The sequence below is a fragment of the Argiope bruennichi genome, chromosome 10, assembly GCF_947563725.1.
Source record: "Argiope bruennichi chromosome 10, qqArgBrue1.1, whole genome shotgun sequence".
NCBI classification, from domain to species: Eukaryota; Metazoa; Arthropoda; class Arachnida; order Araneae; family Araneidae; genus Argiope; species Argiope bruennichi.
Window position 1 is genome coordinate 123,580,346 of NC_079160.1, and position 27,339 is coordinate 123,607,684.

At 28.0% G+C, this 27,339-nt stretch overlaps 1 protein-coding gene across 2 annotated transcripts; it reads right to left on the minus strand.

Moving 5' to 3' along the window:
• Nucleotides 1-6,487: 6,487 nt before the first annotated feature.
• On the minus strand, nucleotides 6,488-27,069 carry LOC129988440 (solute carrier family 12 member 9-like). 2 transcript variants are annotated; one of them, XM_056096669.1, is made up of 13 exons: nucleotides 26,927-27,069; nucleotides 24,596-24,880; nucleotides 19,886-20,020; nucleotides 19,128-19,262; nucleotides 16,311-16,595; nucleotides 16,047-16,154; nucleotides 15,818-15,929; nucleotides 14,587-14,744; nucleotides 13,872-13,954; nucleotides 13,425-13,549; nucleotides 10,581-10,773; nucleotides 9,388-9,633; nucleotides 6,488-8,317 (listed from the first exon to the last, which is right to left on the minus strand). In XM_056096669.1, exons 2-13 carry the CDS (start codon nucleotides 24,864-24,866, stop codon nucleotides 7,445-7,447), a joined length of 2,724 nt encoding a protein of 907 aa, XP_055952644.1. In that variant the 5' UTR covers nucleotides 24,867-24,880; nucleotides 26,927-27,069; the 3' UTR covers nucleotides 6,488-7,444. The 2 variants fall into 2 exon arrangements, with proteins under 2 accessions (XP_055952644.1, XP_055952643.1); XM_056096668.1 differs by lacking the exon at nucleotides 26,927-27,069 and adding an exon at nucleotides 26,616-26,749.
• Between the last annotated feature and the right edge of the window lie 270 nt (nucleotides 27,070-27,339).

Below are 27,339 nucleotides of genomic sequence, written 5' to 3' on the forward strand. Positions count from 1 at the left end.
TGTCAAGAAAATAACAAAACTGATTTGTAGAAAATTAAAAATATTGCAAAATTTCTTAAAGTGTCAGCTTTAATTCATTATATAAATAGTTGTTTAAATATTGATAATTTTGGTGATTTATGTTGTATATTAACTGACCAGTTTATTCAACTCAATATTGTTAATTTTTCTGACTTTTCACAATTGAATTTCGATTTAAAAAAATTCTAAATTAGTTGATTATTTTCATCAAAAATTAAATTGTGGCAGACAGTTAGGTCTTAATCCACAACTGGTATTAGAAGGTCTTGCTGATGGATTGCCAAAGCAACTAAAACAATTAATAAGCATAAAAGCTTCTTGCATCCCTACAAAATGGCTTACAATATCAACTAAACTATTAAAAAGGGAAGAATCTTCAAAACCAAACCCAGGCAGGTATAATGAAACCAGAATCAGATTAAGGCAACCAGCAGCTTTTACACCTTGGCAAAATTTTAATTATAGATATCAAAATTCTTTTACTCCTCGAGCTCACAATAATTTTAGACAAAATTATCAGAATTCAATAAGGCCATGTTCCAATAATTACAATAATTATAGTCATAATTTTCATTTTCAACGAAAATTACCCTCTTCGCCATGCAGAATTTGAACTCAAATAGGTATTCCAAATGTTTATAATTGGACACAAGTATGTCCTTTTTATCAACCTCAATTTATAACCAATACTCCAATAACAGCCAATTTGACTTCCCCGTGCACAGAAGTCCCTCTAGGCTGTTTTCAAAATTCTAAAATGAGACCAAATTCTTCTAATGAGGCCCCTGGATCAGGGCAGTTACAATTATTAGTGTCCGGACATATCTCAACTTTACCAAGTTTAGCTAACTTGGACAATGTTTATAATCTTCATAAATATTGTTATTGACGCAGGATCCACTCTTTCAATTATATCTGTAGATATTGTGCAAAAACTTAACTTGACAAGAAAGAATGTAAACCCTATTAGAGTCAAACAAGCTCGTGGAACGTTCCAGTTAACCCAAATTTGTGATATATATTTAAAAATTGGCCAAATAAATAAGAAAATCAAATTATATATTATGGACAATCCTTTACCTTATATGATCTTAGGACTTCCAGATTGTAGTTTATATAAATTGATTATAGATTGTGATGAAAACAAAATATTTCAAAATGGGAAAATTATTACCAACTTGCATACTAATAATAATTATATGTCTTTACATATTGTTGAAAATAATAACACTGGTGATAATAAGATCAAGGTAGTGAATACCTCAGGGGAAATTTTTACAACCCTGACAGTTATTAAGCTCTCCTCTATTACTTGTTTTTTGCAATATACAAATGGTTTTTTTTTTCAATTACCAAATATTTTTTATATATTTCCAAAACTTTTAATCATATGAGTGTTTTGAGTCTTGTGTTTGTTACATTCATTCACAAGTGTTTTGTTTGAAATCTTTGAATTTTGCATTTATTACTTTTGGTTCCAACTTTTTCATTTGATATTTTTGAATTGTGCAGTTATTTTTATCACTTCCAAATGATTTATTTGAAATACATGAATCTTGCATTATATAAAACCATTCAATTTTACAAGTATTATTTTCATGTCCAAGTTTTTTTACCTGAAGTTTTGAATATTGTGTTTTTATTTACAGCTACAATACTTTATTTAAAATCATAAATCATACTGTAATTTCATTTGAGTGAAATCATAGCAATATTGATATTATATTTAATTAATATTTCATTTCTAATTAATAATTTTGTTGAGTCAGACTTTTTAGCATTTAAGAATAATATAGACAAAAATACCATAGAGTGTCTTCATTAAATAAAGTTCATCAATTGAGTTTTTACAGAAAAATGTTCAAAATAGCTTTGTGCTCTATATCATTTAAATTTTAATATTTTGTTATTGTTGATTATTAAGATTTTTATTTAATATTTTCAGAAATTTAAGTCTTTTTATGCTTATAATTTAAAATGAATGGGATGTCTGTATTAATATTTGTATAATGTAAAGGCAAGGGAAACTGAGGTATCACTTTCAATATACTTTTAAATTAAATTTACTCAGACACCACTGCAAGGTATGGCTGTGTGTCAAAGGGCCCAATGCACTTCCATGGATTGCGGTGGGAAGAAAATTGTAATGATATTTTAATTCTAATTTCAATTTAATTAATTTCCAACATTTTATCTTAATTTAACCCACAGTAACTTCATTCTAAAATATTCTCTTATTTTGTGATCCAATTCCACCTTCGGTTTAATTCATTCCTCTGTAAAACTAATGCGCCATCAGTACTACGTATCAAATGAAAGGGATCCCTTCGGTGTCCTTGAAAAGGCGTCAAATATCACCACGTGTATTGAATTGGCGCGTGGTCGGAAATCCTATGTTATATAAGACTAGTGATCATTTGTTTCGCTATTTTTTGTTATTTCTGCTTTTGTGTCACGCTGCGTCTGATTGTAAATAAATTGCTTTCCCGAGATGGATATTAAAGAGAATTAAAAATACAACGTCTCGTCTATGTCTTCAAACCTGCACTCTGCTTTAACCAAAATAATGCATAATATCCTTCGAATACATACATTATATATATATCATGACCTTATTTACTGAATTGTATGTTTTTGTTTTATTTTATAATATTCATTCAATGTAATATTTATCAATGTAACTTTAGCATTTAAAAAAAAAATCATAAATGTTCTGCTTTAAAGTGTATTGTTCAACATTATTTGTTTATTGCTGATAAAAAAAAAACAACTGTTGTTTAGCATATAGGATGTTTTTGTTGAATAAAATTGATTTCATCATTTACATTGACATTCTTGTCATACTGTGTTTATATTATTTCTAAGTGTCTAGGAAAATAAATGTTGATAAATAGTAAATAGTTTTAAGTTTTTTTAATTAATAAGTAAATTGAAACATCCATTTGATCATATTTTTTCAAATAATTATCACATATATTTTACCTATATATATTTTTTGTAATGTATAAATAAAAATTATGAAAGCGTGATTTTGTTTGTTTTCCTTTAATGATTTCTACAAATTAAAATGAAATTATTGATTCATAAGTTTTATAGATTTAGAAAAAGGTATCTATACGTTTTATATTTCATAATTTGAAATTGTAAACATAATTCATTCAATATATACTAATTTGATTTCATGCTCTTTCCTCTGAGCAAACTGAAAACCTCAAAGTCTCAATATTTAGTAAACTTTAACTTTATTATTAGTAAACTTTAAAATATTAACTTGTCTAAGAATAATAATTATTTTTAAAAAGAACTTATTGGGGGAACTATATTCATAAGATTCTACATTCAATAATATTTAAATAATATGTAAAAAAGAACATGCCATCAAAAACATAACGTAAAAAAACCAAATCCCGCAACTCAGTTCTTCTATCGTAAAAAGTTGTGAGATCCATGTAATATCAAGTCGGTCAATTTATTCAGTCCCTACTTAAGGGTCCTTCTGTCTTAAGTTATTACGTAATTAGTTAACCTAACAACATCTTATAGTGACTACATCAATATTAAAAATCTTTTATGGTTTAAATAAATAGATTGATTTGGCCATCGCATGAAAACACAATGTATATTGTTACGAATCTGTAATGCTGCTTCCCAGCATAGTTGGTTCCACCATCGGAAAGAATGTTTTACAGTCATCGATATTGGACGGAGTCCGGTGGCGCGTCGGAGGGTCCCGGAGCTTGGCTACAAACTTGGTGACCATTTGGCGACTTTGGCGCCAAAATAGATTATACCCAAAACATCGAGAATTTTCCCGATCCGTCCAGTAGGAACGGAGATACGCCTCAAACGTTCCTGATTGGTTGAGAGGCTTCTAGCCCCGCCTCCTGAGACCTATAAAAGGAAGCAACCGTAGCTGCCGAACCAGCGGTGAATTGGGTTGCGAACCAGTGGAGTCGAAGAGTAGTCGTGAACCGGAGCGGTGAATTGAGGAGAAGTCGGAAGCGGAGTAGAGTAGAGTGAACCAGAGTCGTCGTGGTGAATGGAGTCGTGGACCAGTGGAGTCGGAGAGTAGTCGGAATCGACAGCAAGAACTGGCCTTCCAAAGATTAGCGGAGCAGCGACGGAGTCAAGTGAGTGCTGAATTAAGTTGTGCGCTACGGTCTGCATTAGAGTCTGTTGTGTGCTGTTGTCTGCACGTCTCGGCTGAAGATAATTGTGTACTGTAAATAGTTGTCGTCTTTGTGTTGTCCTGTGTGTCTTCGTGTAAATAAACGTCGTTGTTTCATTTTCTACTACCGCCTGCTGATTGAGTGTTCTCCACACCATATAACTCCCACTATCCAAACGATCTCCGGAAATTTCGTAGCAATATTTATATTAAATTAGATTACATTAACATATTATATTAAATTATTTCACTATCAGTGAACATAAGGGAAAATATTTCAGATCTAACATTGAATGCATTAAAGGACAAATGCGATATAATCAGTTTAATACTGATAAAAGTTCAGCTTAAATGATTGAATAAAATGTTATCAATCGGCTTACTTTCGGGTATCAAATTGTGACGACGTGGCCTCTTCCCCTGCATTCTTTTTAGATACAAAGTCCAATATCAATGATTCTTTTTCGAACGTGCACGCAGTTTTGAATGTTTTCCTCTTTTGGCATCATTAATAATAAACTATTTTCCCATATTACTTAAATTTATCATCATCTTATAAGACGCAAGCAAGCGGATTTTACCCAGTTCCTCTAATCAATCCATTTAACAAAGTCGGAAGTGATATTTTTATCCGCCGAATCCGTGTTAAATGCGTATTTCGAGCAATTCACTGTTTAGAAAAGTTTTTTTGAACTACTTTATTATTTAAGAAATTGTGAACTTAATCAAACAAACCATTCAATAAATTTACGTGTGAGCAATTAAACACCACTGCGATGCTTCCGGAAACTGAATATTGGTCGATATTTCCAGCAGCGAAAATTATATTTCCTGACACAGTTATAGCAGTCTCGCTCATGCTCATTAGTTGTAGTATGGGAAATCTCATGAAAAAGAACTGCTTCTTAAATCGAAATTAAACCGATTTATTCTTATACGGGAAAAAAAAAAAAAGCGAATTTTTGCGATTATATAATTGCGAATGGTGTTCCGTTTTTGGTGCTATGGTTACGATCTTTTATTCTTGCAATCTTAAGAAATCGCCAAATTGAAAAAAAAGTAATAAATTCCTTCTACTTTCCAGGTTTTTATGGAAATTTTTAAATTGCTGCATTTCCCGGTGCTGCGGCAACCCTGAAATATATTTCTTGGATATTTCCAAATACAAAAATTCAATTTCAAAACTTTCACTGGTATACTTTAAAAATACTGAATTTCAATATCTTGTGGAGACTATTGACCGACTCACATTAATATCGTACAATAAAATTCATTCTGCAATTTCATGAAGTGCTGTTCAAAACTAACACTATTTTTAAAAATTTAGAATCGTGAAAACAGTTACATATTATAGAATGCTTTGAAACGGTATTCCCTCGTATTCATAACAGCACGCAATTATTACGTCGTGGCGATATCGGATAAAGCAACTCGATTTTCGTCTTAAAAACCGAATCTAGAGTTTATGCACATGCAGCGTTGTAATAAAGACAATGGTATTGGATGCTTCGAGTGAATATAAGGTTCCAGTCGCTGCGCTATTTCTTTAGATGTATATTTATGCTCATAATATTTCTCAACACAATTAAGCTAGCAAGCTGAAACGAATTATTTTTTTCTTTCTGAATGCCTTTCAAAACGTCTTCCTTGACTTGATTGCATGTTGAATTCACTTTCTTATTAAACAGTATAGCTGAAATTTATTATATTTGGATAGTAGAAATGAAGGTTGAAACCATATGGTGGATGAAGTTCTAAGTCGGGGTTTTGTTTACGATATACAGTGGCAAAGACTGTTCCCTAGCTTCCAAAAAATGTCGACAAATTTCAAAGTTTGAAGAAAAATCTGGAGATGATGCTTAGAGGAGCAAATCCACGAAGATAGATAATAAAATAATTGAACATGCCAATTGAGTTTTAAGCAGAAGTACCTTCTGCATGACATACTTCTTGGAGAATAGAAGAAAAAGTTTGATTGCATTTTCTTGATTGCAACGGGTACAAATGTGTAAGGGGGCTGTAATGATCATTAGGATTAAAATGCGAGTAATTACACCTTTTTCCTAACCATGGCACAGGAATTAAGATGGTTAGTAGATCTCCTAGAATTACATATATCCAATGCTATAAATGTATCAAGGCGAGATAAAATTTATAGGAATAAAATCTGTAAACTACAACTAGTTTGTGTTTCAAAGTATTGCATTTGATGTTATAATTTTTTTTTAATCATAATAAATTTTATAAGTTCATTACTCAGAAAGACAAACTTCATTTAATTAAAAAAAACACTATGAATCTTCAAATAATATATATATTTAATTCAAGTTATAAAGTATAACACAGAAAAACCACAAAGGCCACAAAACAAAGTAACAGAAGGGTAAAACAACACTGGTGTAAATTAACGATTAAGAACTCCACAAATTATAATACCAGTTTAGTGTGTGCCATAAAACAATTCAACAGATAGTATCACATTAGAATCAATGTTGAAATATCTACATTTACAATGGAAGCCCACACATGCAACACGATTGAGGATTGAACAACAAATATTAAACGGAGTATTTAACCAATTTCATTACAGCACGATTACATACATATAAACATACATAAAAGTACACAAATTTCAAGCCACAGTGAAACAGTAAGTTGCCAAAATACAAGATAAGTGGGCTTTAGGAAAACGAAATCAATTTAATAGTGAAGATTCAAAAGAAATTAATTGTATTTCAATTCAAGATAATTGACAATAATTTCTATACAGTAATCAAAGTCTAATAGAATCTTGTAACACTTCCTATATAAATAGCATTTAGAAATAATTTTAATAGTATACACTACAACACAAATAATTTAATAGTAATTAAGTTGAATAATTAGACAATATAATTTTATAGTATTTAAAAAGCAACACTAGTTAAAGTTGTCAAAAAGAGAATAAAACAGACAATCTAATCAAAATATTAAAAAAAAAAAATAGAAAGACAAAGTTTAAAATGTATTAAGACAATTAAATTATTAAACTTTAGAACATTAAAATACACTACCCCTTAACAAAACATTTAATTAAAACTATCACTTGAATGTTTTGCCATTTGGAGCAGAGGAACAGAATTTAGCAACAGGTTTGCAGATTATAACTAGCTTACATAAATAGCTTGTGCAAACCCATTACCTATATAATAATAAATAGCAATATAATATTTGAACTAAAAGCATTTGTTTAAGAACACAACATAGCCAAGAAGCTCATAAAGCAGTAGATGTGACAGGGCTGATTCCATGGACTAGTAATGTTGGAGGCAAATTTGCTGTTAATGCATCCAAGAAATTCAAGTATTGCAGCTGGTCACCGGAAGTTGGGGGAGGAGGAGGCAAATACATGAACAATACAGAAGTTTGCAGACTCTGTTGTCTGATCATTGTATTGACTCCAGATATATAAGCCATGTTAATTTCACCTTTCACAGACTTCACCGATTCATCAATTGGATCCAAAAGAGTTGTTACATGATCCCAGAGAATAACACTGATGCTAGCATTCACTCGAAGCATCTTCAGCATATTTTCCCATTGCTGTTGATGGTATGCAGAACTTTCCCAATGTGCACTGGCACACATAAAAACACGAATTACAGTACTTGATTTCCAGCCAGAAACCATGTTCAAGATACAAGCTAGTTGGATAATAAATTGCCAGCAATTGTCAATGCACGACACTGAATTTGGGCTAAAAAAATTCATAGGCCACAGGTCTACGTATTTCTTTACTCCTCTTCTCATTAATGACTTCTTGTCCAGGTTGTGGAAATGCCTGGCAAGACATACATTCTTTTGCAGGCAAAAGATACCATCCCAAATTATTTGTACATATTCTTCTGCACTTAGAGATCTTTGCCCTGCTTGGTTTCTGAGCTCTAAAAATACTTGATCTTTCAAAATGACTCTTTGTATGTCATTGAATTCAGCATCTTTTTCAAAGAAATCTTCAGGTTCGATTTCATCATAAAACCCAAGTAAAACTGTATTTGGTTTCATAGCTCCTAGACCAGATAATCGAGCTAAATGATGGAATCCTTCTCGAACTGTTGGTGATAAAGTAACTTCCACAAAAGCTTTAATCTTCAAAGAGGAAGAAAAAAACATCAACCATTAAAATTTAGTTAATGTATTTATTAAAACATCAAAGTGGTATCAACAATTGGAAATTTTAGTAGCCAATTTAAGTTGTAGAAAATTTTTAAGTTTTGATATATAATAGAAGGAAAAATCTTTTTTAAAAATATTTTAAACTATGAAAATTGATAATTCTAAAAAAATGACATGGAAACATTCAAATACTATGACTGTACAGCATCTATATTTATGTACATAAGATAAAAATTACATTATACTCTAATAAATATTAACTCTTAACTATGATTTCAGAGTACATCTTGTTCATTGAATTCTTAATTTTAAACTTACCTATAATTAAATAACTCTGATATTATGATTCAGAACAAAACGAACTAATAATCCATGAAAAAAAAAATCTGAAAAAACTCAGGTGCTATGAATACATAGTTGAATCAATACAACTAAATTTCTACAACAGAAAATCTAATCTTGTGACAGAAAGAAAATTACATAGTTAAGAGGTTAAGGCGATAGGATTTCTAAGGAATTGCACATTTCATAAAGATAATTGTTAAACAGAAGCACTAATTTGATGCATATAAAATTCAAAGTAACATGCAATAAGTAAACATGTTTATTAATAAACGATACAATTCACAAGTTAATTTACTTTAAATCTAAAAAATTAAAATTTTGAAGCTTCGGAAGTAAATCTTTCTAACTAGTTATTAAATCAGGGGGGAACAATCTCTGATAACAAATTATTTCAAGGCAAAGGTTTTAAAATAAGTTTACTAATTTTATTTCAAGGACAAATGGAATGGATTCAACTATTATTTCCAATTATAACACCAATGATGTATTAGCAAATTTAAATATACATACTAATAAAAAATATATTAATATTACAGACAGAAGTTTTTATAAATATTGTACAAGAGTCAAAAGATCATTATAGTTTTTAAACAAATGCAAACAAGACAAAAAAATCTGGAAACCAATCTTAAGCAAAAATGTAATGTTTTAATATATATATTTTTGAACAAATAAAATAAATACTTGCCAGTACTTACTTTTAATTTATCTAGAAGTGTTAACCATAATGGATATTCCTCTGCTACAGGATCCGATACAAGATTATTACCAATCTTTCCAAGTTTCACATGCCCAATGACATATAAGCCACTTTTCTTTAGATCATTCGCAAACTTAATTAAGGGCAGGCAGGAACGAGGATTTGCAACCAAGAGCAAAAATTGTGGTCTCCAAAATTTAACATGATCTTTACGGCTGTCCAGAAGCAACAAATATTTGCGGACCTATTTATAAGCAAATAAAAATAAGCCTACATATTATTTAAATACAGTAAATAAATTTAGAAGTATTATACAAATTCATATATTTAAAATATGCGCAAAAACTTCTATAATGTACAGAAAGGAATGCTAATGTTATACAGCTTGAAAACTCACAGCTGCAATATTCAATTTTATTACAAGGATTCTAACTTTTAAACTGTTTATTTTGACAAAAATAAAGACTTCAATTTTCTCTTGAAACATTTTCAGAGCTTCAATTCAATCTATAATGTGAGGAAATTGAATTCATTATATATTCTTAAGATTAAATTAAAACCTAATTGTTTCAGTATAAAGTAAACTATTTAAAATTATGATATAAAAAGGAAGTATGCCATTTTATACTATGTTTCATTAAAAAAAATTAAAATTATAAAAATTACTGCCTGAATTTTTTGCCTAGAACATCCAGAAGAGAAATATTTCAAATAGTAACTTTGATCTTGCTTCAATTTTAAGTAAAATCGATTTTAGTTGCAGTAAACTCGTGATATAATAAAATAGGAAAATGATTTAACACCCTTCACTTTATAAGGTTTGGATTAGAGTATTTACCACCACAGAAAGAGCACGGGGAAACACAAGATGAAGGTTATTAAAATGAATATATATATTTTTAAAAAAACTTTAATTACAATATTTTATTTTTTTTGCATGCTATATTAGATCAGCTATTTCAATTTTTTTAAAACTCATTTCTGCAGCGCTTGCTAAACTTTCAGTACTTTTCTTGAAAGCTTCAAAAGGAAAGGTGACCAATCAAAAGACTTTCTACGGAATATCAAATTTGAATCTTATTTAACTGAATACAATAAATTGAAAATAACTTATGCAAAGCATTTTACAGATAACATTTCAACTGTTATTTACTTTTAAAAGGAATAAGCCTGATTAAAAAACTTATTTACCTGGTGAAAAATTAAGGCCTGACTTATAGATCCCCAACGAACAGGAATAGAACGCAAATGCAAGATTATAACCAGTAGTAAGCACATAATTATAGATATTGCAGCATAAAGAGGACTAACCACAAACATCATACACATACAACCAAGAATTCCCACAAAAGCAGTATGCCAAGAGAAATATTTGAAGGATGGCCTGAAAAAAAAAGAATATTTCAAATTTCAGAAGAAATAAAAATGCAGAAATTAACAGAAATTAGCATTTTGAAAAAATAATTTAAAATATTAAATAAGATGCTCCAAAATTACAATTAAAATCTAAATGTCATAAGCCATTTTTTAAGTTTTTACACTTTTCTTTTCAAAGCAATGCAAAATATCTGAAAATGAAACTGCTTATGGACATTTTTTTTTATCTACAATACAAATCAAAGTAAATGTGTCTGTTACAAGAATTCCAAAATAGTGAACAGTAGCAACATGAAATTAGAACATACCATTCATTGCAGTCATTTCTAGATCAATTGTGTTATTTTCAAGTTTTTTCACGATAGCTTTTGATAGATTTCATATTTTCACTTCCTTTTTTGATATTTTATTAAGCACGGAAATCAAACCAAACTTCAGAATTTTTACTCAGTTTTTTGCCAATAACTTTCGAAATAATTATGGCACAGAAATGAATTAAATATAACTTTCAAGCTAAGAATTATTCCTACAGTGGCAATTAATATTATACATTATTCCATTTAATTAACACAACATAAATTATTCTAATCATTGTATGATCATTCAAGGACAGTTTTCTATTCCTCTGAAGGTAGAGGAGTGACTCCAGGAGAAGAAATAACGAACAATGTATGGCACTTGAAATAAGTTTAATCGCAAAAATAATCTTGAGTTATAGCAATAAACTAAAATATGAAGGAACATTGCTATCTATCAATATAAAAAAGATAGGAAAGGGGAATGAATCCTAAATGTTATTAGATTTGTACCAGGCAATTCAAAGTATGAAGACCATAGAGATGGGTTCAGCTGATGGACAAACGACCATATAAGGAAGAGAAAAATACACAGGAATGAAAAATTGTTTAAAAAGTCAACAATCTTATGCTACATTCTTAGATTTGAGAGTATTTTTAATCTGAATAACAGAGTAATATTCACTAGTACTTGGTTAAAATATAGCTTAATAGGCTTTTGTATTTAGATCTCAATTATAAAAAAAAAAGCACTAAAAAAATTTTATAGAATGCCATTTTGTCACAGTCGGATTACATGATTCTATTGGCAAAAAAATCAAGGATGAAGATCCATTGAACAAAGAAAAAAAAAGTATTATTCATAAAACTTTTACTGCAAAAAAATTGTAAATGCAAGAAAAAAATGAGTTAAAAACATTTATGTTAAAATGTCCATTAAATATTAATCAAATAGAATCCATATTTCAACTAATTTTTTTTAAAAAGTTTTAAATCCAATATATCATCTTTATTCAAAAGAAGTACTTATGCCCTTATAAAAACAGAGCTATTTTTTTTCATCTTTATAAGTCATGGTTTTAACAGTTTACATATGATGTAACACTGCATTTGACTCAATACATTCTTTGCAATCAATCTCTAAATGCTTAGATTTTAATGATAAGCAACTTCCAAAGACTCAACTCTAAATTGAAAGAAAAAAGTTACTTCAAATTTTGCAACTTTAATAATAAAATCCCAAAAACCACAGAATGTACGTTTTAGTAAAGTTATGTTGAATGCTTCCAAACTAAAGCAAGAGTAGGGCATTTGTATGAATAACTTTTTCCAAAATAAGTTGATTTGTCATCTGCATTGCTGTGCACACTTTGCTTAATTTTTTGGGAAGTTATTTAAATTGCAATCAACTAATATTCATAGTAAATAGACCTCAAACAACACAAAAATTATACTGCATAGAAAATGTACCATTTTGCTTTACGGAAGTTGCACGAGAACTTCAGTTATTGTATTTCATCCCAAATGGCATATTGTAGCCCCATAACATTAGTTCTGTAACTTAATTTTAAGAAACACCTTTTTAATCTATTATAATAAATTACCTGTATCATTAGTAATAAAGGAAATTCAGAATTTATCTTCAAACTAAACAACAAAGATTTTTTTAAAAATAAGACAAAGTTCTATCAAATACTGGCAACATCAGATTAAGATGAAGAGAAATATTTGGAGATTGTTCAGCACATTTCTTTAGACATTAGATAAATATAGTACTAACCTTAGATAATACAGTATACCAATACAGTAAAATCTGATATATTTCCAATTTATTTTTCAGGCAAATAAGATTGTTACAAAACTTAACATTTTAGTGGACCAACAAAATTGCACATTTTTTTTCTATTTCCAATTTACAGGTGTTTTTTTTTTTTTTTTTTTTTTTTTTTAATTTCTTGCCCAAGTAAAATGATTTTAAAAATAATTTATGTTACTTTAATCAAATTTTACTTTTTAGGCAATTAGCAACTATTATTTTGAGTCCACCATACTTCACTAAATATTAAAATAATTATAAAAAGATTAATATTTAAAATGGTATCTTAAATGATTTTAAAAATATTTATTAAACTTCAGTTGAATATTTTTAATTTATACAAAGGAAGTTACTCTATTGAAGTAAAAAGTTAATCAGTATTCATTTTATAATTAGAAGTTAAAAAAATTATCAAAAACATTAAAGATACTAATGATAAAAAATTCAGATTCGTGACTTGAATTGCTTATTTGATAACTAAACAGTTATTCAATACTATTTTGTTTGCTTGAAAATTTCTATACAGAACTCAAATATAAAATTTACCTAAAGTTTGGAGCAGATGCTACTTCCAATCCTAAACAAGCCAAATTTGTAGAGAAGTATGACAACAGAAAAAATACAGAGGTTATCTGGGCGATGGTATTTAATGATCCTATCAGTAGAATCAACTGAAAAAATACAAAAAAAAAAAAAAATTAAAAATTTAATATATTCTAAAAAATTAATAATTATTTAATATATTCTAAAAATTAATAATTATTTAATATATACAAGTAATTTTATTATTACAATTTTGACTGGAATAAAGTTATTACTAAGTTTTTTTTTTGTACTGAACTTCAATAAGAGACCAAAAATGACATACACAATTTCTTAAAAAAATCTTCAGCTCGTAAACATTAAATTTTTTTAAAAGTCAAATAGTAATCAATTGTAAAAATGATAATTCTTAATAAGAGCTTAAGAATTATAACAAAATCTCCGAGTTACCTGGACAAGAAACCAAGCTACTACAACTGCAGCAATAGGATTACCTACACATGAAAATCGAACTATTGGTGTAAGAAGAGGACCTATAAATGAAACGATAACATAAGCAATAATATGAAAATGTTTTCATAAATTTCCCTGTATAACATTTTACAAAATAAGATGGCAAAGCTCAATTTTAATTAAAAATGGAATGGGGATCTAATAAAAGTAACAAATATATTAATTTTAAAAGACTATTCAATTGAAATAATTTTGTCTAAGATATTAAACTAAGTTAACTAACAAATTAAACTAAGATATAAAGCAACAAAGTACTAAAAATCTTATAATAGAGATTTTTTTTTTTTTTTTTTTTAAAGAAAAGAAACAAGAAAATGTTTTCCCTTTTTGAAGTAGTTAGAAAGTCTGAAATTAGTAAACAAATTGTTAATGAAGTTTTCATGTTTGGTTTCAATTATTATCAAATCAGTTATCAAGTATAGGTATTACACAACTGAACAAGATAGTGATTAAAAATCATTTTAATCATTAGATTAGAAACCTTTGATTGGAGTTGCGAGATCAATTTTGGGCTCATATAATACCTATTCAGAACGTGAGAAAATATCAAAATTAGTTTATGCTATGAACAAATTTAGAAAATGAAAACTAAGCCCATTATTTAATATTAGCAATGATAATACAAGATTTGTAGAAAAGTTAATAATTTTACCAAATATTTCATCTTTTGCTAATGCTTCTAGAACTCTCGATGATCCAATAAGATTGCTAAGAGAAGCCGAAAGAGTAGCACAAAATAAACCAACAGACACCAGAGGAGGGTAAAAGTTGATGTATTGCATGTAGAGATTGTTATTTTTGATGAGCAAACTATAAAAAGAAAAAATGCATTAAAAACACACATACATATATATTTCAGCTTGTGTAGAAATTAGCATTTATTTCAGATAGTATCATATTTTATCATTTTAAATGTCATTAAAGGCACTTTCGAACTTTATAACAAACTCTTTATACAGAAATACAGAAAGTATATATATTGCCACATTGAAAAGAGGCAGTCGACTCACCATGGCCGAATGGTCACAGCACTGGTCTCTTAATCAAGAGATCGTAAGTTTGAATCCCGCTAGAGACAATGCAATTCACAGTCTGTAAATATTTAATTCCTTGATTTTACGTTTTCCTTTACTTCATGTTCCAGAAGATTCTGGACATTTCTTTAGTTTATCAGTCAAGTGTTCTGGACTTTTCTTATTGTCTCCAGAAAAGTATTATGGAACTTTCCCTGCTAGTATAAAAGCAGATCTGTCAGTCACCGTGTTCTCAGTTCAGAGTTGAGTTAATACATTGGTTTAGCTCTACTTATTGTGCGTGTTGTTGAGTTCCACACTAGAGTAACTACGTGACAATATACATTTTACACAAGTACTCCATTTAAATTGACCAAATAAACATTTTTCCATTATATATTTAATTCTGCAAAAGACGATTTGCAATCAATATTGTATTTAATGCACAAATAGATGTGTAATAATAAAAAAAAAAAAATGAAGATTGCAGTACTTCTACAAACGAGTAAACATTAATACTTTTTGTAAATTAATTTTTTAAGAAGAGACTACAGTAGTATGTTGCGAATTTTACATACATATACCAAAGTTTATTTTCAGAATCTGAGTAAATTGAAAGAAACTTACTAGGTAAGATGTAAAAACAATATAAAAAATTAACATTATCATCAGAATAAACATTAATATAAAATTTCAAAAATTGAAAGAGCCAATATAAATTTATCTGTTGAAGAGAAAACAACAATTGCCATCATCAACAATAATTACAATAAAATATTTGGTAATCTCAAAATTAAAGCCTTGCAGCAGTTAATGAATTTTTAAAACATTAAATCCATATTAAAGAGCAATTAATATGTAAATCCTTACTCTGAGCAAGTGGCAGCTGTCAAGAAAAACAACAAAAGGTAAGTTACAAATGTGAAAGCCATTGCTGAAAGTGTCCCCTTTGGAATGGACCGTCCAGGTTCTTTCAAATCACCTGTAAAAGAAATATTTGCATCAAGAAAAAAAAAGTATACTTTATCTTCTTAAAAGATGTCATGGATCAAGAATTTATACTAGAAGCTAAATATAAAAATCCTAGATTATATATTACCAGACATGTTTGCTCCTGCCATAATTCCAGTAACACCACTGAACAAGACAGCAAATACTGTAGCAAAACTTGTCATTTTTCCAGTTGTGTAATCTCTTCCATAATTAGCTGTTAAAAGAATTGTTTATGTTTGAATTTAAAAGAAATGGTAAAATTCAAAACAAAATTGAATTAGAATATAGAGAAACTTTTACATTAGTCAGGACTAATGTAAAAATACGTAGTAAAATTAAACACAATTCTCTTCTTTAAGTAAAAACTTACCCCAAATATTATTTGTAAAAGTGTGCCAGCTAAACCAAGTATATTCTGCTGTTGTAAAATTTACAACAGTATTTTCAGAAGGAATTGGAACAAAGAATGGACCCACAGAGAGAAAACTAGCTATAACAGAGATGGTGCTAACAATTACTATTACGAAGATGATCACAGATGTTCTAGCAAACATGGATGCTCCGACAAGGCACACAATGAGATTGAAGAAATTCAGACAGGATCCATACAATAGACTGTACCATTTCCCACCAAGCAAGAAAGATGCCAAGCTTCCTAAATAGAAAGTTTATAAAAGTGTAAAAAAAATAAAATCTTCAATTATTCAACAATTTACCTTTTTAAAATGAATTGACAAATCTTAAACTATCAACAGTGGTTACTACAGACAATACTAGCTATTAACAATACTGAAGCAACCCAAATAACTAATAAATGGTTAAAATAACATCTGGAAGTACCTTTTTATTAGCAAATTAGAGTTGTTTAAAAACTTCTAAATGCGACATTCAATTGTATACTGATGGCAGCAAAATTGACAATTTTGCAGGTAGTGGCATCTATATTGTAACTCCTCAGTCCAGTTTTTCTCTATGCCAACGAAATCCAGACTTCTGTTCCGTTTTTAGAAGCAAACTTCTAGCAATCGATGAGGGGCTTAAGACCATTTTACACGAAAATTATAAGAACCTTTGGATTCTTACCGATAGCCGCAGCTCAATGGAACACCTTAACAATTGGACCTATGTTGAGGATAAAGCAAGTTTGTCTATTCTTCAGAATTTGAAGCTGATTTCACTCCAACATGATATTCATTTCCAGTGGATCCCATCTCATGTGGATCTACTTGGTAACGAAATAGCAGACAGGCTTGCAAAGAAAGGAAGCAGCCTAGCGACTTCATCTTCCACTGAGCTCACATACTTAGAACTGTTCTCTCAGGCGAAATTCCTAAATAAGAAGAACTGGATGGTTCCCCCTACTCACGATTGGTATAGAGCCAATAAGCCTGGACAGTCCTTAATTCTTCCTTGCGATAGAAAAATCAACACTTGTCTGTCGCGCCTTGCCAGTGGCCACCTTAAATGTCTTTTCTCAGGGTGAAGAATTTTACCCTCTTTGCCCGAAATTCTGTCAACATCAGGCCTCTGCTGAACATATTCTAGACTGTTTAGGACTTCTTTTGGGAGAAATTTATTCTTCTCCCTTCCTCGTTTTTGACTTTCTTCTTGTCAAAGGATTTTTGGATTTGGTCTGCCTAAGTCAGGCCATGGAGATTAACAATAACAACAACAAAAACTATTAATGTACTAGACTGAACCTGCATTCATATACATACTTCAGATGCATTTCATAATTTACAAATGTTTTGTTTTTCTGTCACTTCTCTATTCTTATTGACTGTTTTCAGTTTTACCCTGAAAAACACTAGCATTTTTCAAACAGCAGATATCATTCCAATGCCATACGATATTTGAGTGAATTACATTCTAATAAACAAGGCATGGCAATTTCCATTTCTTTCATGTTATTAAATGCATATTTTAAACTAATCTAAATTTCGCTTCATAATCACAAGGAAATTCTGCTAGGGTTGTGTTGCAATAGCACAGCAGATAAACAGTCACATGTGTTATTCAAAAGGTATCCGTTTAATTTTTTTTTTCTCTTTAATCATGTCTTGCTTCCTGCTATTTCTGCAGAAAATGATACTCATTTTGTTGGTCATTTGAACATATCTTTTTTATGAATATGCTTTTTAGTTTTTATACATATATCATACTAGAATGAGTTTTTATAATTCTAAATATATTCTTTCTACTTGCATAATAATTTTCTGGGATCTTCAACTTCATGGGATTTTCTAGTTGCAAGGAATTGATTTTTTAAACTAAAGTCTTACTTTTCACAGAAAAAAAAAATCTCATTTTTAAAAACATGCCGGGAAGTGACCTTTGACCAAGTTTTCAGGCCAGATTTCTGTCTTTCATATTTCAAATGATGAGTATATTGTCCATATAGTTTGCTTGATGATTTTTGAAATATACTGAATAGTAACAAATTTGAATAGAAACGAAACTGCAATTACAGAAAATTGTTTTCAGTACAATTTGCATAATAAAACAATTGATGATTTTGCATAGATAAATCTCGATTCCTGGATTATTACTTTCCTACGATGCAATTAAGGATGCTATTTTGATCATTATTCAATTTAAAACTCATTTTCTTTAATACTTCTTTCAACACTTTTTTAGCAACACCCTTACTACATTGCAAGAATGGGACCTTGCTGCATGAACATAATATTAATAAATGTGTAAAAACATGAACAGCAAACAATACATTAATAATCAAAGTAAAATTCCATTCTTTAATATATTTTCATTTGAATATTATTCATAGTATATCTCAAATGGCAATTTAGAAATATTATGATCTTTCAAAACTTGCTTCAAAAACTAAAGTTAATAATGATTAAATTTGTGGATTAAGAAAAATTAGCATCTAAGTACAAGCATAAATAGGTGCAATACCAAATTTTGAGTCGGATCTTAAGTAATAAAATGTTCAATTTGAAAGGTAATACATGTCAAAATTGTTCCTAAATCTAATATTTAAGAATAACAAGAGTAATTTGAAGCAACATATTTCCTTTCTACATCAAAATACCCAAATAATGAGATTTTGTTATGTTTATTCAAGTGTAGAAATAAAGTTCCAACAATACCCAATATATACGGCATTAATATTAAAGTATTCACTACTGAAAAATATAATGGAAATTTTAAACAAAAATTTAATTACCAGATGGGCCAAAACTATCTACCAATCCTTCAACACAGCCAGTGATGTACAAAGCACTGGAAAATATATTTGCTAGAAAAAACAAAGTTCCAATACTGCCTCCAAACTCGGGTCCAAGAGCTCTGCTAATCATAACTTAAAAATTATCAAGGATTATTACCAAATTGCTAAAGCACAACAAATACTAAACTTTCCTGCACTTTAAAAATATACATTATTTCATCTATATTTATTCCAAGATTTTTTGAACATTTTGGTCACTGAAAATTTTAAATTTTTATTGTTGACACATAATTAAAAAGATGCATAAAAAGAAGTAAAGGATGTAAAATGATTGATAAATGCAGAAAATTACATTTCTAAAAATTTAAAGTAAATTACTATACAATACATATGAATTGAAACTTCCTGAGAATATTTGTCCTCCCCCCCTCCTATTCAACAGTAGTAAAAAAGGCAGAGTAGGCAATTTTTTTTTTGAAGTAAAAATTAGTATAGCTGAATCCAAGAAAGTATAATCCAATAGAAGATTAACATTTTATACTAGTACGTATGGTTAGTATTAATTGCCATTTAAAATATTGGCGGCTTACAAGATAATTCTCATTTTTTTATCTTTCACTTTCACACTCAATTATGACAACAGGCAATACGATATATCTTCTGCATCCATTTACAAGTCAATAAACTATTAAGCTAACGACACAATAGCTCAATAGCATCTTACTTTGCCAAGTACAAGATGCTAGAAAGGATACAATAAGCTCCTCCACCTTCAACAGCTCCATTAGTTGAAATTGCACAGATTGATAATACTGTGGAGACAAGGATTAAATAAGATAACAGGATTCCACCGAGCGTTTCCAGTAAACCAGCATGCCCAACTATAAAACCTGAAAGAAAGATAATTTTAATTTTCTATCAATCTATATATAAAATGCTAACATACAAGGCACAGAAATCACCTTTACTATATATTGCCAAATGTAAATAAATCACCATACAAATATTTCAGACAATTTTACTGAAAACAATATTAGATAATTCAATACTTTACACAAAAAAATATTGGTATAAATGTTCTGAATAAGGTTTACTAAAAACTTATTCACTCAGAAAAAAGAACGTGTAAAAGAAATCAAGAAACAAGTATCAAAGTTTAACTGGGCACAAAAATAGGCTTAGCAATTGCCAAACGAGTAATCAAAACTTATCCATGAATATTAATGATTGCCATATCTTTCAAAATTACGACACATAAAAAAAGGTTTTTGTATCATCTTAAAACTAAAAAAAAATTACCTTTTCAATGACAATTTATTTCTGTACTATGATACAATATGATATTTATTTTCAATAGCATTTTGCATGCAATACACAATTTATAATAATTTTTAATCTTATGAAACTTGAACTTATCCATGAAAACATTTCATTGTATGCTTTTGGCAGTATTAAAAATATGATTAAAAGATGTCTCCCTTGGACATGAATTACAGAGTAGATTTTCACTTTACTATTTTTATTTTGTAGTTAACACATTTTTTAATTTGCATGGGTTACAATTTATTTTGACTTACTCAATTAAATATTAATTCATTATCAAACAACAAAAGGTGAAATTTAAAAAATATATACTTTGCACAATAATAATTAAATATTAATGTAAAATATATTAATATTTAAAGGCTTAAAAAGTTAATTTATGTGAATTACAGGCAGTTAATCTGATTAAAAGATTTATATAAATTATTTTGTCACAATTATATTAAGAATATTTAATATAAGAATGAAAAAAAATTACATATTCATATATAAAGCTAAACAAACTAAGTAAGATCTAATATTGAATTAAAAACATTTAAATATTTCATACATAACTAAAATAACATTTTTCAAATAAACAATATTTACATCCAATCACCCTCGGCAACTTGCTGGTTTGTTGGGGATATTGGTTATCAGGATGTATAGTGAAAAATAGATTAGAAAAATAAGCACATTTGTACATGCATGGGCAGATAAACCTACATACCTTTTTTTTCTGTTTTATAAATTACAGTTTTCCTAGAAAATTCTTAAAAAATATTTTTAAATTTTAGATGCACATTTTTAAAATTTTAATCTTTGACAAGAAACGACTTATTTTAATAAAAATATTTTAATATGATACGATGGATTCCAAGAGAAGTTATAGCTCTGTTTAGAGGTTTAATCGAGCAACATCACTTATTTAGATTGCAACAATATCTTTAGCAATTAACACAAGGAAATTCTGAAAATTTGAGTTACGAGGCAAGCTGAACAGACTCAATATTCGAGACTTAAATTTAGATTTGAATTTTAATTAATGGAGATTTAAATAATCAGTAAATTAGATACATACTGGTTAAAAAATAAGAAAAAATTATTTGCACAAGACATTACGAAACTTCTATTTCCATACATCTATGGTAATTGGTAACAACCATAATCAGTTGGCAATTAAAAACGTGTTCAGAAAACTTAATGCCGACAGATTTTTGTCACCAGAATTCTAAATTCAGAAAATATATAATTTTTATGCCTTTATATATACCATTTTAAAAAATGACTTGTAAAAAGTAAATGCCAGTTTTTTCCTAAAATCCAACTAAAATTTTAAAATTAAAATCAGAATTATCTAGCTAATCAGAAATTTTATAGAATTAACTAATATATACAGCTTTTATTTTGTCTTCATTTTTTTATAAAAACTAGATAGTATAAATATTTACGAGAATAGAAATAATAAAATAATATGCACAAAAATAAGAAAGGGCTAAAAACATTATTTCCAATTTAATTTTAAAGTTTCAAAAAAATTCATTGGCAATTTCGGACCCAATACATCATATAAGTTTGTTTCTATTTTTCTTTTGATGTTGCAAGAGTGAAAAATCCTGTTTCATTAGCTTTATGCAACAGTTCTTCAATTTCACCTTCTATGTCAGAAATTTTTTCCCAAGTATCATTTCTTTTATTCCAAAGAACAAATACATTTTATACATAGAATGTAAAATAAGAATTTAAAAATAAACAAAATGCATTGTATTTTCTTGGAATGTTTATGTATCTTTTTCAGCTTATCATTTCCTGCAACTTTTGAAAATTAACTTGTACTTCCTAGAACACATTCCATTGTGTATAGAACAAGTGGATTGCAGAATATATTCAATGTCTATAATATTGATTTTTTTTAATGGAGGATTATTTGAAAATATTTTAAATGACATTTAAAAAGTACACAATAAAAAATTGTCACTGAAATCTTATGGCTACACATTTGATTACCTATTTTATGCAATTGACATCTTAATTCGACGCCACAAATATATCAATTCAATATTGTACAGTAAAACCTCTTTCCAAGGTCATTTAAGAGATCGCCCTAAAACAACTTATTAAAGATAAAGGTAATCGAATATGTAATATGTCCTAATGGTAACCACAATTAAAGAAGCTAAATATTTCAATTCTGTTTTTAAAGTAGCTTCTATGTTTGATGCATCTATTTCTTTTGTACACCAAATAAATTATTTTTTATCAATGAGAATCAACCTTCATATTAAGAACCTATAAACATTTAAATGTAAAGTTATCAGACATGACTAGTATTGTAAAAAGCAAAGGATTTTAAAAACGAAAGAAATTTAGCACATTTCTTTCAAATTTTGCCACTTTGCAATTGTCATTTCAATATGTTGATGCCTATTGTTGAAGTGAGAAAAAAGTTCATTAAGAGTTATCTTGATAGGATTTGAAATTCCTGGATCCCTTCCTTGAATTCTTCCTTTTCATCATTTTTCTTCCTTGACAATCCAATAAACAAAGATGTACGATAATATTTTCGATTGTGGAAGAAAGAAAATTTTCTTTAGACTTCAAAAAAATTAAGTACTTTAAAAATGTTTAGAAATGATTTTTAAATTTCAGTACTTTTCATGACATTATGCATTCTGGTTACATTCAATTCCAGTTAAAATGTTCGGATATATTTCCACGTCCATGATTCTTTGAAATTATCAAGCATTAAAACCATGTTATTTTAATAGTTCAATCTAATTCAACGATCTTTGGCAATATTGTAACTTCATTTTTCTATTTCCTTTGCAAAGTACATAGATAGCTAACAAAATCCTTCCATAGCTTTCAAAAATGAAAAAAAATCCTGTAATTAAATATGAGGCAAAACAATGAAAATAGTTTGAATTTAAACCAATAATGTAATTTATCATTGAAAATTAGGCAAAAAAATTTGTTAAAATTCAGGAAGAATTTTATTAAATTAGTAATTTGGTCGATTATTAAATTAAAGTGCCAGAAAACTGACTTTTTGCAATAATATTTTTAGAAGATAATTATGGAGAAACACTAAAGTTTGATTTTTAATTAAAATTTTGAACAAATCATTCCGAGGTGTAAACTTTCCATCTTTCAATGTATAAAATTTGATAGCTATAGATCAAATAATCTAACCTGTAGAGCTCCAATGCATGTACTTTTATTATTTAGATATAAATATATATACACGTATTATATGCAAGTGCGTGTTTATTGATCAAAATTCATTTTCTTGGTAATGTATACAATGTTGCATAGTAAAACAAATCCTAGCAAAATAGTTTAAAATGTAAAATATTATCAAGGTCTAACAATAATGGATTTGTGCATTTTAGATGGTAGAAATATTAATATTGCAATGTTCTGAAAATGAACTTTTAATATTTAAAGTATTATAATTTTAATGAGTCTCTCCTATATTCATATAAAATTTCAATTTAGTACTAAATGACAAATAAAATAGTTTTATATATTCTATTCATGCATCTTTAAATTTTAAGCTATATAAATATTGCTTTTTTTTTATACCCATTTATAATTATGACTAACAATACTTGAATAAAAAACAATATTTACATGCCTTCATTTCTTCTCCCTGGAAAAGATTTATTTTCCTTGCACAAATTTTTATAATTTAAAAAAAATGATTGAATACATACAAGGTTTAGTATTTGTTTTACATTATAAACACACTTTTCTTAAAGCATAACAATATACCTCAGGAAAGCCTACTATGTACAGAATAAGAAAGCCTTATTCTAGGATACATCTTCAAAATAAAGCATTATAATAATTAAAGGTTATACAATAAGAAAAAAAGACAAGTTTTGGTTAATTTTTTTTTAATAAAGTTATACTTATGTTGCAATCAATGCACATATTTTAATATTATTTTTATTGACATAAATACTAATAGCAACCTATAAAAATACGGCTAGAAAATTTACCTCAATATTACAGTCATAGATGTAAAGAATTTCAAATTAGACTGGCAACCGATTAGAAAGCTGTTAACATTACGTCTTAGAAAATCACCACTGTCCTTAAAACAAATTTAATAAATTTTTTTAGTACTGAATTGTGATCACTAAATTTTTTTAACTTACCAACACGTAAAAATAAAACAGCACTAAACATAGACAGTGAAACAGGTACAAAGACACCGGGGAAAGTGGTAAGACTTCTTAAACTACTGCCATTTGCAACACTTGTAACTGTGCTTTGCGATTCTGTGTCCTGATCACTGTTAAAGCTACATAAGAGACCAACATTTCGAAGCAATGGAGTTTTATCATTCAGTCTTTTCTTTGGGGCTATACTGATTTGGGATCCATCACCCATATCAGACTGTACAGTTGTATTTACAGATGGCTCCATTCTGAAGGAAGAACCTAAATATAAGGTATTTAGGAAACAATTTTACATTTGATTAGTTTTACACACAATTATATCTTTACAGTAAATTATATATTTCCAATAAAATACATTTAATAAAAAAATTAAATGAAACGAGTTGATATTGTTCAGTAATAATAAGCCTGCTATTTTAATAAACAGGATTATTAAAATAACCATTTTTCCATGTCTTTAAACAATAAAATAGCTCTTTATCTCCAAGAGAAAAGGGAAATATTTAAAGAGTTATACAACTGAAATAGTAGTAAAAAACATTGATGCAAGAATTCAAAGATGCATATGATTTGTAATGGATAACATGGTTTTCTAATAGGAGTAAGTTCAAAACAGCAAAAAAAATAATATACAACTTTAAAGAATTTCTATTTAACATTTTCTTTCAAGTAAATAAATATAAGTAGAAAAATACTAAAGTTAATTCATTTCTAAAATTTTAAAAAACATCCTATACAAGAGTTTTTCCTGTGTAAAAAAAAAAGAAAAAAAAAGCTCAAACTGAACTTATTCATTTTATTAAATATTTTATACCAAATTCTGATTAAAGACTATCTATACCATACAAATGGTAGAAGATATAAAGGTACTGTAAATATTTTTATATAAATGCAAATTTAATTATATTAAATTAAAAAATTCTCTACAAAATTTTAATAGTTAAAAATTAATATGATGAAAGAAGATGCAAATGAGGATGCAGAGTTTCAGAAAGCAAAATTGATTAAAAATTTTATTCTTATTTAACAAATTTATAAATAAATATTATATTTTACAGAGATAAATAATAAAATATTTAAATTAACCTTTTTTTCATAGTTACAAACAAAAATAATCTAAACTAACTTCATACCATCCTTTCCCAAGATCCTACTAGTAAGAAATTATTATGCTTGAAATCCAATATAACCTAACTAATGCTTTCATAATTATTTTCTCACATTATTTCATAGTTACACAGTACTACACAACTATATATAGTTGCACAGTATTATGTTAGTACTTTAAAAATTTATATATTTCCACAAATATTGAAATGGTTAAATGTTTATATTAATTAAAAAGAGATCTAACCAAGTTAAAGAAAACTTCAGAAAGTAAAAATCAGTGAAACAACTTTATTTAACACTGCATCATGAAGCAATTTATTTCTCCGACTTTAAATACATTTCAGCGTTTTTAAAATTAAATTTTGTTTTGCATTTAAACATGCTGATGATTTCAAAATCAATATTATTTGAAAATAGAAGAATCAAGGAAATATAATCATTATAAATAACTTATTAGAAATTTCACTGCTGTTAAGACGAATGCATTTGAAAACAAATTGTAACAAGAAATTTAATGAATAAATGAATAGGAAAGAAAAAAAGCCAAACCTTTTCAAAATTTTAAATTATTAGTTCGCTTCAAAAAGTAATAATTTAAATAAATGCATAAAAATATTTTAAATAACGAAATTCTTACAAATCATATTCTCTATTTATATGGGTAAAGGATAGAAATATTAGATTTATCAGAATGCAAATGATGCTTGGCTTGTTTTTCATTAATAATTTTGAAATAAGCATTGGTCTTTATTAAATTTTTAATCATTCACTAGTTAATTACTAACAGTTCTTTGCCTTTATCATAGTTTTTGGGAAGACATTGCAATACAAGTGATAATATGACTAATGTCAACGCCAAATCATTTCTGTAATTCGCATCTTTTACCTGAAAAAGGTGCGCACAGTCTGAAAGACTGAACATTAAATTTTTTACATAATGTTTTCATTTTCTCCCTTTTTAAAAAACGTAGGTAATATTTATATAAATCTCAAAAAAACTCAACGATTGTCAGCTGGTTGTCTACAAGAAAAAGCATTAAATATATTTAAGATGTCCACGAAGTTATGATTTATAAAGCAATATCACCTGTTCAATAATGTAAACACCATAACGTAGTCAAAATAAACAGAAACTACTTCCGTAAACAAACCATTAAAAGAGTCCTGTACAAAGTATTTTAAAAAAGAAATAATTACCTTCGTTCTAAAAGCAAATTTTTAGGAAAAATGTAGAAGTTTCAATTTTATATAATTATTTAAATATAATAGTCAGATACAATAAAAAGAATGTAGGCAGACAGACATATTAAAATCGAAAAAAAAAAAAAGAAAAGTTGTGACAAGAGAACTAGTTGCCATTTCAATTTATATAATTTGGGTAGGCGGTTTCATTGAACCGTATGGTAAGTAGCAAAAAAAAAAGAAAAATTGTTATTTCATTCAAAGTTATCAGTGGGTAAAATAAATACGCTGAATGTTTTTAAAATGCTATAAATTCATTTTGTTTTCTATTCCGTTTCAAGTTTCTAAAGAATTGATTGCTTACAGCTGCCTGTTGTATTATCACGTGACGCAGCCATTATGTCCCACATGATTAATGCATAATCCTA